The 13,883-nt window shown below is 44.9% G+C and overlaps 1 protein-coding gene across 4 annotated transcripts in view; it reads left to right on the forward strand.

Annotated features, from left to right (window-relative positions):
- Positions 1 to 7: 7 nt before the first annotated feature.
- The window catches only part of cacna2d2a (calcium channel, voltage-dependent, alpha 2/delta subunit 2a), a 295,606-nt gene continuing 281,730 nt past the window's right edge, over positions 8 to 13,883 (forward strand). For all 4 annotated transcript variants that reach the window (XM_072684877.1, XM_072684878.1, XM_072684879.1 and 1 more), the window contains exon 1: positions 8 to 517. In XM_072684877.1, coding sequence (XP_072540978.1) covers positions 396 to 517 — 122 coding nt within the window. In that variant the 5' untranslated portion in view covers positions 8 to 395. The remainder of the gene's footprint in view (positions 518 to 13,883) is intronic.

Consider the following 13,883-nt stretch of genomic DNA (forward strand, 5'->3'; position numbering starts at 1 on the left):
TCCAGTCTCTCTCTTTCCTCCTCCTTCTTCTCCACCTCCTCCTCTTCCTCCTCCTCCTCCTCCTCCTCCTCTTCCTCTCCTTCCTCCCTCCCTCAGTCGGTTTCACATTGAGCTTTAACACTGCTCGGATCTTCAGCTGCTCTCCGCCATCGCTCGACACCGCGCCAGGAGAACCCGGCGTTTTCAAGAGAACCCTTAGCAGCGCGAGCTCGCAAGAACCCACCTGAACCCCCCTTACTTCTTCTCCTTCTCTTCTTCTTCTTCTTCCTCCTCCTCCTCCTCTTCCTCCTCCTCCTCCTCCTCCTGCTCCCTCGCATCTCCCCTATCTCTCTGTGTCTGTTTCCCTGCGCGTCTCGCTCCCTCTCTCTGCCACTTCCTTGCATTTTTAATGGAAAATGGCGATCCGCGCGCCGTCCTCGAGCGTCTTGTTGTGCCTGCTCTGCGCGCAGACGGCGCTTCTCCTGCTCGCGCTGTCCTCACCTGGAGCTGCCATCCTCCGCTTCCCGCAGCACTACACGTAAGTACCCGGACGTTACGCGTACGCGTTGCGAGCACGAGGCGCGAGCTCAGCTGCGTTTTAAGGGTCCAGAGACGGTGGGCTCGGTGGTGCTAACACACGTCTCGTGCCCTAGTTCGGCTTGGATGCATGCATGAGGAGAGGTGCGCTTTAAAAAGAGGAGGGGGTTGGGGGGGTCTGTTGGTCTGTTTACGCACAGGTACCCCCTTCAGTTTAACCAAGAGCTCGGGACGCTTTAATTATTGATCAGCACGAGCGCGTTTTCCCCGTGTTGATGGGGCATGCGTGGAAAGGGAAGCGCGAGAGCTGACGCAGGACGCTTCATTGACCCTCTAAAGTCGCTCTGGTCTGAGGGGTGGAGGTGGGGGGAACATATGGGCGCTGGGGGTCTTGGTTTTGGCTCCGGAGGGGGTGAAGTTTCCCTGTAATTAAAGCTGCATGAGGCTGGGGTTGATGCCTCCTAAGCTGCACCTGTCGGAGTGACCTTTCTGCTCTCAGCTGAGTCTGATTAGACTGTGATGGTGTGCATTTCTGCCTCATTCAGGGTTCCTGTGCGTCCTGGATAAACTGGAAAACTGGGTATTTAGAGACTCCTGGTGGGACAGTGTCCCGGGAAAGTTGACCCAGCTAACGTTTTTTGAACGTTAAGGTGGTTCATGCGGCTTTAATATGTCAAGTTTTCTGGACGCTCCTGGGACATATAGACGGGGAGCTGTATCTGTACACATCGAACCCCATTGCCAATAGCATCCAGCTGTTTGCAATAAACCAATCAAACAACAGCAATTTAAATATCCCAACACAACCAGTATAAGTATAAGTGCTTTCCCCAAATTCAATGACCACTGACCCCTGAATAGAATCCCCCTTAAGAGCACACCTTTGCAAATCGGGGGCAAATCTATGGCTTCATGAGTTGCATCAGTTGTGCTTGAGATAAAATCAGATCAGCATCAGATACCTGGATTGGCTGGAGGGGTTTGTTGACTGTGACCTCATTCACACCTGCTCATCTCGTCCGTCTTGAGTATCAGGACTGTATCTGGATCAGGCCAAGCCTCATCAAAACGCCGGTGTGAACGCTCCCATTTAAAGCAGATACTAATCCCACCACTCAAACCAATTAATTTGAGCCACATGTCCATCTCTCCAAGACGCATCCGACAGCCAGGACTCCTCCCATGCAGAACGCTGGTGGGCACAAGATCCGTATCCGTGAGGAGGATCATAATCATGGAAAACAACAGCATGTAAAATTGTGAGTTTTGAGACAGCAACCAGCTTCAGCACAGCACAGATCTGCTGAGCAGCAGTAATAGCCATAATGGGTCTGAATAAGTTCCAGCATACAGTATATCCAAGTGTTGGTGCACCAGGATGTCACAGAGATGTAGTAGGAGTGTAGTAGATACCAGGACTGTAGGGGGTGGTAACTGGTCTGGTCTATGTATTATGTTCTGTATGGACGTCATGGGAAATGTCGTCCCAGTGGGAACCCCGTCGTCATTTACAGTAATAACAATGATAACAACAACGCTAATCCCAGGCCTAACACTGTTAGAGTGCTCTCAGAGAAGCTAACGGCATGTAAAATTGTGAGTTTTGAGACAGCAACCAGCTTCAGCACAGCACAGGGAGAGGCTGGACGGATAAACAACTGGTTGCCAAGTAACGAGTGAATTTGCATATTCCGTCCCACCCAGCGATCAGATTTCAGCCTGACCAACTGGAGAAGCATTTGACCACCCATTTGAAAAGCATGCGTCTACAATCTTATGGCATGAAGTGACCAGATGTAAATGGGGTCTGTGATGTTTGGGGTCTGTGACAACCTGGATGTGGCAGAAAGGAGGCAGCAGGTCCCCTGAGGAGGCAGAAGGTCAAAGACCTACAGCAAGATTTGGTGGCAGCAGGCACTGGGTTTCGGTTTGCACAGCAAGGTCCATGTCAAACGCTGAAGGTGTCTATGCTCCATGCCCGTAAACCTCTACTGACTCAAAGGCTCGAGAACAGTCGACTCCAACTCTTTTGTTAGGCCTATGGAAAAGTGAAGCATACCCTGGAAACAACACCCTGCCTACGGTGAAGCATGGCGGTGGCTCAGTGATGTTCTGGGGCTGCTTTCCTTTCTCTGGCACTGGAAGCCTATAAGAAAGCTTGGGTGGCATTAGAGCTTTTAACAGGACAGTGGCCCCCAGGTGTGCCACAAAGTTCACCAAAGCTTGGTTTCAGGAGATGTCCTAGATGATTTTGGCCGTCATAGTCTCCTATCTGAAAATCTTTGGTGGGATATGAAGAAAATGTTGCAGCAGCAGCAAAACCAAGAATTCTAGTGAAGTGGAGGCCACTGGCTATGATGGATGCTCAGGAACGCTGCCAGAAACTGGTATAACACCAGTTCTCAGTGCTCGGGTTCAATGAAAAAATCACTGATCTGCTGAGCAGCAGTTCCAGCATACAGTATATCCAAGTGTTGGTGCACCAGGATGACACAGAGATGTAGAGAGGCCAATTTGGGTGTCTGAACTGTGTACAGACTGCTGGTTTGCTGGTGTCCTTTCGGAGCAACCCCCCCCCCCCCCCCCCCCCACACACACACACATGCACACACTCAGAGTCACACACACACATCAGTTGGAGAGATTAAGTCAATCTATCCAACTGTAGCACATTACATCATTTTGCTGTTGTTTATATAAGGTTTTATATTATGGTCAGTGAAATGAGCAGTGTTAGCTGTGGCAGGAACTGTATCCTATATAATATAATATAATATAACATAATAAAGTCAAATGTATTCAAATGCTGCGTAAACTATTAGTGTAAAATCCTTTAGTATTACTCTACCGCCTCAGCCCACATGCTTCTGTACCTTTAGATGCTGCTTCTGCATCTCTTAGCTTGTCAACAAATGCATGTGTACAGCTGGCCATGAGGGGGCATTTGTATTTATAGCAGTGGAGTAAAAGTAAATTACGCTCCCTAATTTTAGGGGGAGTTCAGGAGCAAAAAATAACAATACTTCCATAATGCCACTTGCCCAGCATGCCAGTTAGGCGCTTTTTTGATATTCAATCAAACAAGCATGAACATAGCTGTCATTATAAATCATCCTGTAATATTAAATGTAGCCCATGTGGTAATTGCTGTATAGTGGCGCTGTCTCTATTATTTTGACATAATGTAAGTCTGGCAGCTGTTTTTTATATAGTGTCCAAATGAAATTTCATGGCTTCCTCTGAAGAAAACAAACGAGCCCATGAGATATTGTCGTTGTCACACCCTCTTCTTCCAAGAGTACTTAGGCAGAGTGACTTCTGTATTTAGTAGTATCTAAACTAGCCTAGCCGATATAAACTAGCTAAGGGTATTTTCTGAGTAAACAGTGAAGCACCTTGAGAAGAAGGCCTTAATGCCTTAAATGTAAATGTAATAAGGGGTGTTAAGGGGTTAATAGGCGTAATGTTGGTAAAGGTGAACGGGCGTCACGTCCCGTTGAATTAGGGGAAATCACTGACGCAGAACAACAATCTCAGAGCTAACGTCACAATCTGCCCTTTAAGAGAGCCAGGCATGTGCTGATAGAAAAAACTGTAACACGACCTTTTTTAACAATCATGAATTTAGACGTGTACTGATTATCGTCTCGTGTATTAGCCTGTAACATGTGAGCATAACAGAGTCTAATCCGAGAGCTCACATTTTTCTTAAAATATCGATTTATCGTACAATATATGGAGATTTTTGCTGAACATTTTGCTCGACATTGCCCACTGTTTACTTGCATGTGTTTTAGCCAGTCGCATGGTTCTGTTCTCAGACAGAGGTGGGGACGAGTCTGTGAGCAGACAGTGACATCTATCATGTAGGAAAAGAGTGCAGTGTATGCAGTGACCAATACATCAATAATGTAGCCTCCACACACTAAACCCCCCCGCCACCACACACCCAATCGGGACGCATCAGTGATGGCTATTGGTCCATTCATTGTGAAATTTTGATACAATGTAAAGAACATCAAAACATATCAAAACGTGAAAAATTGCAAAAATGTAAATGCAGTTTTTCACTTTTTGATATCATGTGAATTTGTCGTATTACAGTTTTTTCTATCAGCACATGCCTGGCTCTTTTAAAGGGCAGATTGTGACGTTAGCTCTGAGATTGTTGTTCTGCGTCAGTGATTTCTCCTAATTCAATGGGACGTGACGCCCGTTCACCTTTACCAACATTACGGCCATTAACCCCTAAACATTAGTCCTTCTTCTCAAGGTGCTTCACTGTTTACTCAGGAAATACCCTTTGGTAGTTTATATCGGCTAGGCTAGTTTAGATACTACTAAATACAGAAGTCACTCTGCCTAAGTACTTTTGGAAGAAGAGGAGGGTCTTCAGTCTGGGTTTAAGGACAGCGAGCGTTGGACTCTGCTGTTCGGACACCCAGGGGAAGCTCGTTCCACCACTTCGGTGCAGGACAGAAAAAAGTCTGGACGCCTGTCTTCCGTGAATATTAAAGGATGGCGGGTCGAGCCGAGCCGTACTTGAAGCTGCAAGGGCTCTTGGTGCAGATCGGCTTTTGACCATCGCCATCAAGTACGGAGGAGCTGGCTGGTCCAGTCTTGGCTTTGTAGACCAGCGTCCGGGTTCTGAATCTAATGCAGGCAGCAGCTACAGGAAGCCAGTCATTGCACGCTAAGGCGTGTCATTCAGTGTCTACAGGAACTGTCTGCAGGCCATAGGCTGTTTAAGGGGTTATGCCACATTTAAATCACCTGAAATCTCAACAGGGTAAAGGTGACTGTCCTCCTATGCTGTCCCTTTATGCTTTTGACTGATATTCCCTTTAGAGAAGGAGGGTAAAGATTTTCTATCGCCGTGGAAGCAGCTGATGTATTGTCTGTGTGTTCTGCTGGCTGTTCTGAGGCCTGCTTTCAGCTCAAATTACACAACTCTTTGATCCTCGGGTCCTTCCCCCCTTAAACAAAGCCAGATCGTATGCCAAGCGCTGCCATTATTGACGTTTAGGTTCATTTACAAGACTTGTTGTGGGAAGGAAAGCACAGACGTGCCGCATTCTGTCCACAACACTTAGCGTCTCAAAGAGGGTCTGTATCCAGCCCCATCCAGTACACCGTGAACAATAGTGCAGAAGTGTTTTTCTGTGCCCATTTGGGCCGGAGAGAAAATGAAGATGGGTGGCTCCCCCGTTGTTCTGTAAATGTCAAATCCTTGGTATAAAAATCCCTTTGATGTAGGGCAGGCTTTGAGATACAGGCTTATCTTTTCGACAGGGCGCGTGTAGGTCAGACCGAATTCTCTCCTCTGAGAACATTTAAGGCCATTTTGTGTTACAACTCCGCACTGTGCCGTGTCAAGGCGGGGTCCGGGAGGGTCGTTGCCGGTGGCCATCAGCAGGGGTCACACGTGGCGGCTGCTGGTTAATGACTCAGCAGTTAAATATTTCAGCAGGCCCGGAGATCAGCGCTCACATGATGGCCTTTAAGTCGTTGAGTTTGCTGTCATTGGAAATCCAGTGCAGATTGCAGGCTGTGGCCGGAGTTTTTGGGTACAGTTGGTCGTGTGCAGTGTGCAGTGAGGTTCGCTACGTCATCTCGCTGATTTTTTTCGGAACGCTCAGTAATGAATATGGCTCGCACTTAGCTGTGCCTTTTCCGTGTGATCACTCATGCCGATAAGCCCCCTCTGATGGTGATGCATCAGGCTGCTGACCCGTGGGATTCAGCTTTTGAAAGGGGTGGAAGAGCTTATCTGGAGTAAACATTAGATTTGCTGTGAGTTCTGCTCTCCGTGGTGCTGAAAGCAAACCGGCCTCTCTGCAGCTGAGCTGAGTGATGGGCGCTGGTGGAAGCGCTGTCTGCGGTTCTGAAATGGACTCGGCTTCTAACGTCACACAAAGCACAGAAGAAATGTCCTTTTTGACATCATTTGTCCTTTACAGTAATCTGCATGTTATTCATTTACTGCATTTATAAACCCTCTACACATAAACACAGCATTTCCCTGTATAGTCGATTTTAGCATTTTGCAGAGGTGTGTGTTTTGGTATTAGCGTTAGCATTAGCATTAGCATTGATAAACATGTTTTTGTTTTCTTTCTAAAGTTCAGCTCATAAACTGTGTTCAACGGGTATGATTTAAAAAATGCACTAATTGGGGATGCACTTATACCACTTTTACCTTACACTAGATTTTCAAGTATCTGCCTATACCTAGTACCAATACTGTTACCAACTCTTGACTTAAATACTGGATATGTGGCTAAAAATCCTGATATTTATAGTGTTATACTTTTTCTAGGTTGTACTTTTTATATCTGATCCCAAATAAGATCTAATAAGATTGAAGGAACAGTGTTTACAGGTTGAGGAACTGCATATTTGAAAAGTTTCAGAGCTGTAAAAAAATTAAAATGGCCACAGTGCAGAAATACGAGCAGGTAGGGAAGCATAATCTTTCTAATCTTCAACCTCAGTGTCTGGCTTTTAATCAAACTACTGAAAATCAGCTTCTGGTTTCAGAACCAAAAAACAATCTACTGTAAATGTAAAAGTTCTGTTAAAGGTCTGATTAATAGTAGTAACAATTTATGTCTGGCTTTTACTGGTACTTTAAAGCTTTGGTTTCATAAAGTCTGCAAACAAAAATGTTCTATGTAGGGTCTCTCTAGCTCTCTAGTACCAATACGGTGTATAAGTATCAGCAACAATTACAGATTTACCTTTTCTGTTTATTATTTTTTCTGTCTTTTTTGCACATTAAATATATTTAATATACACCTTTTTTGTTAAATATGTGGATTAGTAGTCAGTGACAGTGTCAGGCACTCTGTATCGCACCCTTCCCAGGGCGATTCCAAGCTACCGCCCACAGGCCCAAATAAGGACTTCCCCCTCGTTTGTGTTCATGTGTGAGTCGAGTCATGTTCGTTTGGTTCATGTGTTTCACCTGGGACTGGGGGTACTTAAGAAACCTCAACACCATGGTTCAGCCGAGAATTGTGTCGTTTAGAACCTTGAGGTTGCCTGAGAGGTTCCCCCGTACGACTAAGGTGTGTTAAGGTCAGCTTCAGCTCAGTATCTACGTTCAGGAGCAGGTCACTCTTGATGCTCGCTCGCTCACTGTCAGGATTCACTGGCTACCCACGTCCCAGCAAGGCGACCCACGCTCACGGCAGCACGCTGCAGTTCAAGGTTTGGTCGGCCTTGCCGTTTTGCTTAGTGGCTGAGCGAGGCTCTAGTGCCTGCTCAGCTCCCAACTAGTCCCAGTCCCAGGTTTTTGTTGTCGTGTTTCGGTTTTGTTCACGGTATTGCCTCTCATCGCTGCTCATGTTTTTCCTACTCTTGCTTTTTATGTTCGTTTTGTTGAATAAACCCACAATTGCATCCAATTGCATTGGATTCCATCTCTGCGAGTGTTCATCCCTTCACGTTTGGCCTAACACGCCATGACAGACAGGACTACTATTTCCAATAGGATTTTAGTTTAAAAAGAAGGCAGTTAATTAGTAATTTTTTAATTAGTCAGTTAAAAAGGTAAAAAATAAATGATATGTGCATAAATAAAATACTGATATACCATAAAACTGGCAGAATCTTAAAAGATAGAGTGATACACAGCCCTACTACATTGTGTTGCTTTGCGTTAAAACAACCAATCCGTTAAATAAACCCGCAGGATCAATTCTTTGCATGCTTAAAAAGATTTAAGACTGTTTCTGATAATTTAATGTGGTGTATGAGGTATGTAGACCAGTACTCAGGTTAACTGTAACTGCTCGTCTCACTGACGTTTGGTTTAGACCCCAGGCCGCCGTACATTGTAATGGAGACAGCGTGATCCTCTTTACTGTTTTCACAGCCATTTAAAATGCAGTAATCCTTTTATTATTAAAAAAAAGGTTAGTCTGAATGTTCAGCACAGTGCCGAGTCGGCACAGGAGCATGTCAGGCTACGTCTAAACCTCCACACTGTAAAGCTCCTCTGTTTGTTTGTGCGGCTGGGTGTTTTCGCCAGACACCAGGTGCTCTGAAATCCCCCCTGCCTCAAAGCTGCCACTTTCTGTTTACGCTGAAATAGAGACGATGAAACCGAACATAATGGACTTTGGAGTGGCTCTCCCTCCAGACTGTCAGTTATGTATTGATGTCCTGCTTGTGTATACAGGCCTTCTCGCTTTCAGGACTGCACTAATCGTAGATAGGCAGGGCTGTGATGACGGGTTGATGTCAGGTTGATGAGACTGATAATAAAAGCAAAACATTGGCAACACATTTCTTCATTGATTAGTCAAGTTGCTGAGTAACCAGCAAAGCCACTTCATTTAAAAGATAGCAACAGTCAACAGTGTAGTTACACTGTATGGACAAAAGTATTGGGACATCTTTTGTTGGAGTAACTGTCTCTACTGCCCAGAGAAGAAGGCTTTCTACTAGATCTGGATGTTTGGTGATCACTACCCCACCTCATCCATCCTGAACTCACCAGCTCCTCCCAAAAGAATTGGATGGAGCACCAGCCATCATTCCAGAGAACACAGTTCTTCCACTGCTCCACAGCTCAATGCTGGGGCCCCTCTAGCCAGCCCTCACATGGCATTAGGCAGCATTGTGCCAATAGGTTCATTCCGACCTGCACCAGAGAGTCCTATTTTATTGGCAGTACTTCTCTACAGGGACTCAACAAGCTCTATGTGTGTGTGTGCATTTGCACATCTGTGTCAGGAATGGGTGCAATGTAAAGTAGCTAAATGTATTAATAAGAAGGAGTGTCCACAAACATTTGCACATATGAATAGTGTAGAAATGTCCAGGGTTTGGAGGTTGTACTGTGAGTTATCTCAGTGGTCCCCAGGCTGTGGGACAATGACAGTATTGGTAGTATTCAGAGTTCCAGAGAAAGCTGATACTTTAGAAAGATGTGCAATCATCCCTCTGCTGTGAAATAGATCCTTGACACTCAGTGCTTGGAAGACCTTGACTCTACATTTGTGCATTTGCGCTGTACTTTCTGTTCTCTTGCCTAATTTGCAGAAAATAAGGAATTTTCCAGTGGTTTCCAGGCTGGTTGCTGAAGCATTCTCTAAAAGAGAGGGAGCGAGAGAGCTAGAGTGAGTGAGAGAGTGAGAGAGTGAGAGAGAGAGAGCTAAGCAAATGGAGAGAGAGGGCTTCAGGAAGAAATGTAAGTCCAGAAGACTTCGAAGAAGAGGTCAGATAAGAGGAGAGAAACAGTGGGAAACACATCGTTACTCTCACGGAAAAATCTTGTATCTTTTAGGACGGAAATCAGTGTAATTTTGGAGCATTTCCATTGGTCCATTCATCATGAAATTCAGACCCAATGTAAAGAGCAGCTGCCAGATTCACATTATGTCAAAAAGTGATATATATATACAAGGTTTTTGCGCAAGTACGACAAAATCTCATGGTCTCTCGTTTGTTTTCTTTGAACCTCTGAAGGTGTTCTGTGGTATCTAGCACCACAATGTAAGCAGCAGATCCTGTAAGTTCTGTAAGTTGTAAGGTGGGGCTTTCAAGACCATCAGTGAGCCTTGGGTGCCCAGAACCCTGTCGCTGGATCATCGGTTGTCCTGTAAGTTATGAGGTGGGGCTTCCATGGGGCCACCACTTTTGGGAGGTACTGACCACTGCATAGCGGGAACACCCCATGTTCTGACCTAGTCCTCTAGCCGCCACAATGTGGTTTTCGGATTCTTCGCCTTCAGGAACTGACTGTTCACTTGCTGCCTAATATATCCACCCCTTGACAGATTAAGCCACTGTAGATGATGATGATGATGATCAATGTTTTTCACTTCACCTGTCTGTAGGGCTGGGCAATATGTTAAAAATACTATAATCACGATATTTACGGCACATTTTTCCCGATACATGATATTTATCAAAATACATGTAATCCGTAGTGACAGATCTTTAAAAAATCCTATTCAGATACTCTCCCATTTCTAATACAGTGATACTGTGATTTAAACACCTGCTGCTCTTAGTCTAATTAAGCCAGTCTAATTACACTGTTGGGAATGCTAACAGTTGCTAACAATATCCTTAATATGCTTAAAAAGTCATATTGTGTATCACGATAACAAAATTCATCACAATGCGATTGATCACAAAATATTATGAGTGGTTCTAATGTTATGGCTGATCGGTGTACCCTGTAACAAGCTGTTGTAACTTGCTTGTTTGCTCTGTAAGTAGTCTTTGATCAAAAGGGTTGAATTCTAGGGTTACTGTACTTTCCTTACTGTGTTTGTTCATGTACTGTGGTCACATGACTCTGCCCCGTCCAGTCTGCGACATGGACGCCCTCAAACACTGAGTGAAGTAAGCTACTCGAGCAGCTTTACACAGTCACTCATTAATCAATTAATCGAGGCAAAATGTTCAATTAGACATGATACTGATTTGAGTCATTGGTCATTTTGCCCAGCACTAGTTACAGTCCTAATTTCTATGAAATCATAAGATACTGTTGGACGAAATCATAGGACGATATAAATTTTGAACAGTTATTATTATTATTATTATTATTATTAGCCTAATAGTAGCAGTAATAGAACTATTAGTAATAGTATAGTATATAGTATATAATAGTATATAGTGATGTTAATCTTTATACTGTCCACCCCTAACACACACACACACACACACACATGCGTCCAGTTTAACACACCTTCTGGATGATCAAGTGCACACCAATACACACTTTCAGCACCGAGCAGGAGCAGTCCAGCCTTGTGGCCAGAACCAACAAACATCTACATTCAGAGAATTCACTGAAATTGTTCATATAAAATATGATGAAAAAGAGCAGATATTCAAATGTACACGTGCACACACACAGCTACACACACACACACACACACATCCCGTGTTTGGCTTGGGGACAGAGGTGTTGTCACTAGTGGTTAGCGTCAGCGCTCTGTGTAGCACACTGCTCCCTCTCTCTCCGGCTTTCTCTCTCTTCTCTGCTGGCTGACCTTTTCTTGGTCAGCGCTCCTCCCTCAGCAGAGCTGCCTCACTCTCATCCCTCTTCTCCATCCACCTTCTACATTTCCTACATCTTTCTGCTCCATGTTGCGGTCAGCGGACTGCGCTTTCAGACCTCGTTATTGATGTGGTTTACGACAGATAAAGGGATAACGTTCCGCGTAATCAGCGCTCGACGGCCTGCGGTGTCTGAAGAACGTTAGGTTTGGAAGCTGTAATGAGACACCATTCATGGGCTCCTTCTAATGCTCCATCATCTACGCTGTAAAACGTGAGGTGATCAGCCCTGCTGGTTGGGCAGTGTGGTGATGTGAGGCCATTAGCGTTATTAAAGGGCCCATAGCCTACATTTGTGGTCCATTTGTGATGTCTGTGTGGAAAACATCCTAATTAATTTCTACTCAGCCATTTTCCAACCTCTTATCATCTCTTAGAATCAAACAGGCTGTTTTTGTTACTGTGCCTATAGGACTTATACATATGTAAATGACCTCTGTTTTGATTGGTTGCCCTACACTGTTAAAAGGATGAAGTGCTTTTTTTGAACAACACGTGGGAGAACAAGTTTCAGGGTGACTATGCTGTGCTACACCAATGAGAGTCCTTGGGCAAGACTCCTAACACTACATTGACCCACCTCTGTAATATGAGTGACCTTGTAAGTCGCTCTGGATAAGAGCGTCAGCTAAATGCCTTAAATGTAGTCCTCTCAGGTGCTTAGAAGAACCTTCAAGAAAAGTTTTTTTTTTAGAAGAAAAAGGTTCCTTGAAGGTTCCTCAGGTTTAGACTGAAGAACCTGAAACATAAAATATGATAAAAAAAGAGCAGACATTTAAGTGTACATGTGCATACACACACAGATATACCCCATGTTTGGCCTTGGGGAAAGAAAAGAAGGTATTTAGAAGAAAAAGGTTCCTTGGTGGTTCCTCAGAGCACCTTAAGAGGTTCCTTCACAGTTTTAGACTGAAAAACCTTCAAACGTTCCTCAAGAATCTTATGTTTTTAACGGTGTACAGTAAGACACTTTGACTAGGGTTAGATTGTGACGGCTATATGACTGGGTCAGAGCACCTCCAAAACATCAGGCAGGTCTTGTTGGGCGTTCCTGGTATGCAGTGCTTAGTACCTCCAGTTTAGCCTCCAAATTTCCCAGATCATGATCCGATTGAGCATCTGTGGGATGGGCTGGACAGACTGGATCAGTGGAGTCCCCACCTCACAATTTACAGGTCATTCAGGATCTGCTGCTAATCTGCACCTTCAGAGGTGCACCTCAGAGGCAGTATGAAGTGACCTACATAACATTAGGCAGGTGGTTTTAATGTAAAGGCTGGTCAGTGTCCCTTGAATATTGCATGGTTATATTTAAAGAAACACCGGATTTTGTACACTGACGTGAAGAGCCTTCCCCCAGTTTAACATGGCTTTGTGAGGCTTCACACTATACACTACATGTCCAAATGTTTGTGGACACCCCTACTACTTCAGCTACTCTAAGTGGAACCCACAGCTTGTCTCGTCCCTGTAGAGGAAGACGTTTGGCCGATAGAATAGAACTCTCTGGAGCAGATGGATAGGAACCTATTGGCTGCATGTCTGAGGTGTGAGCTGTAGGGGTATGAAGCCCCCCAGCACTGAGCTGTGGAGCAGTGGAAGAACTGTGTTCTCTGGAATGATGGTTGGTGCGCAGTCCAAAACCTTAAGGATGGGTTGGGGAGTTGGGGATGAGGTGGGGTGGTGATCATCCAACATCTTGACCTCACTAATACTTTATTTTGCTGAATGCAATCAAATCCTTGCAGCAATGCTCCAACATTTAGCGGAATGCTATCTTCCCTGGACAATAGAGACAGTCACTCCAGCAAAAGCAGGATCGGCTCTTTATTAATACGCTTGATTTCAGAAGACACAGCGAATGAGCAGATGTCCCAATACTTTTGTCCATATCGCGAAACCTCCTGTTTCGCGTACGCTGCCCTGCATTCTTTCACTAATCTCTTCATCCTTGTCATTCAAATGAGGCTGACATTTCCAACTGACATTTCTTTTGTGGCTCTATCGTTAAATGAGGAGCGGTCGCGTCGCGCCACGTCGCAGATGAAGCAGATAGAGGTGGAGGAACGAAGAGAAGGCCCAGAATGAGTCGTCTGCTATTTTGGTTATGGAGCTCAGCCAAATGTGAGAAATAACATGAAATAGTGTGTGGGCGTGTGATTAGATTGGAGTGTGCTAGTATGAACCGGTGCGTAGACAGTAACGAAGAGGTCTAATTGTGTTTGTGTGTTATTAGCGCTGTTGTAATTGCGTTAATTGTAGTTCTCGTGTCCTGTTTCGAT

This window comes from Salminus brasiliensis, chromosome 7 (assembly GCF_030463535.1).
Source record: "Salminus brasiliensis chromosome 7, fSalBra1.hap2, whole genome shotgun sequence".
In the NCBI taxonomy this organism is placed as follows: domain Eukaryota; kingdom Metazoa; phylum Chordata; class Actinopteri; order Characiformes; family Bryconidae; genus Salminus; species Salminus brasiliensis.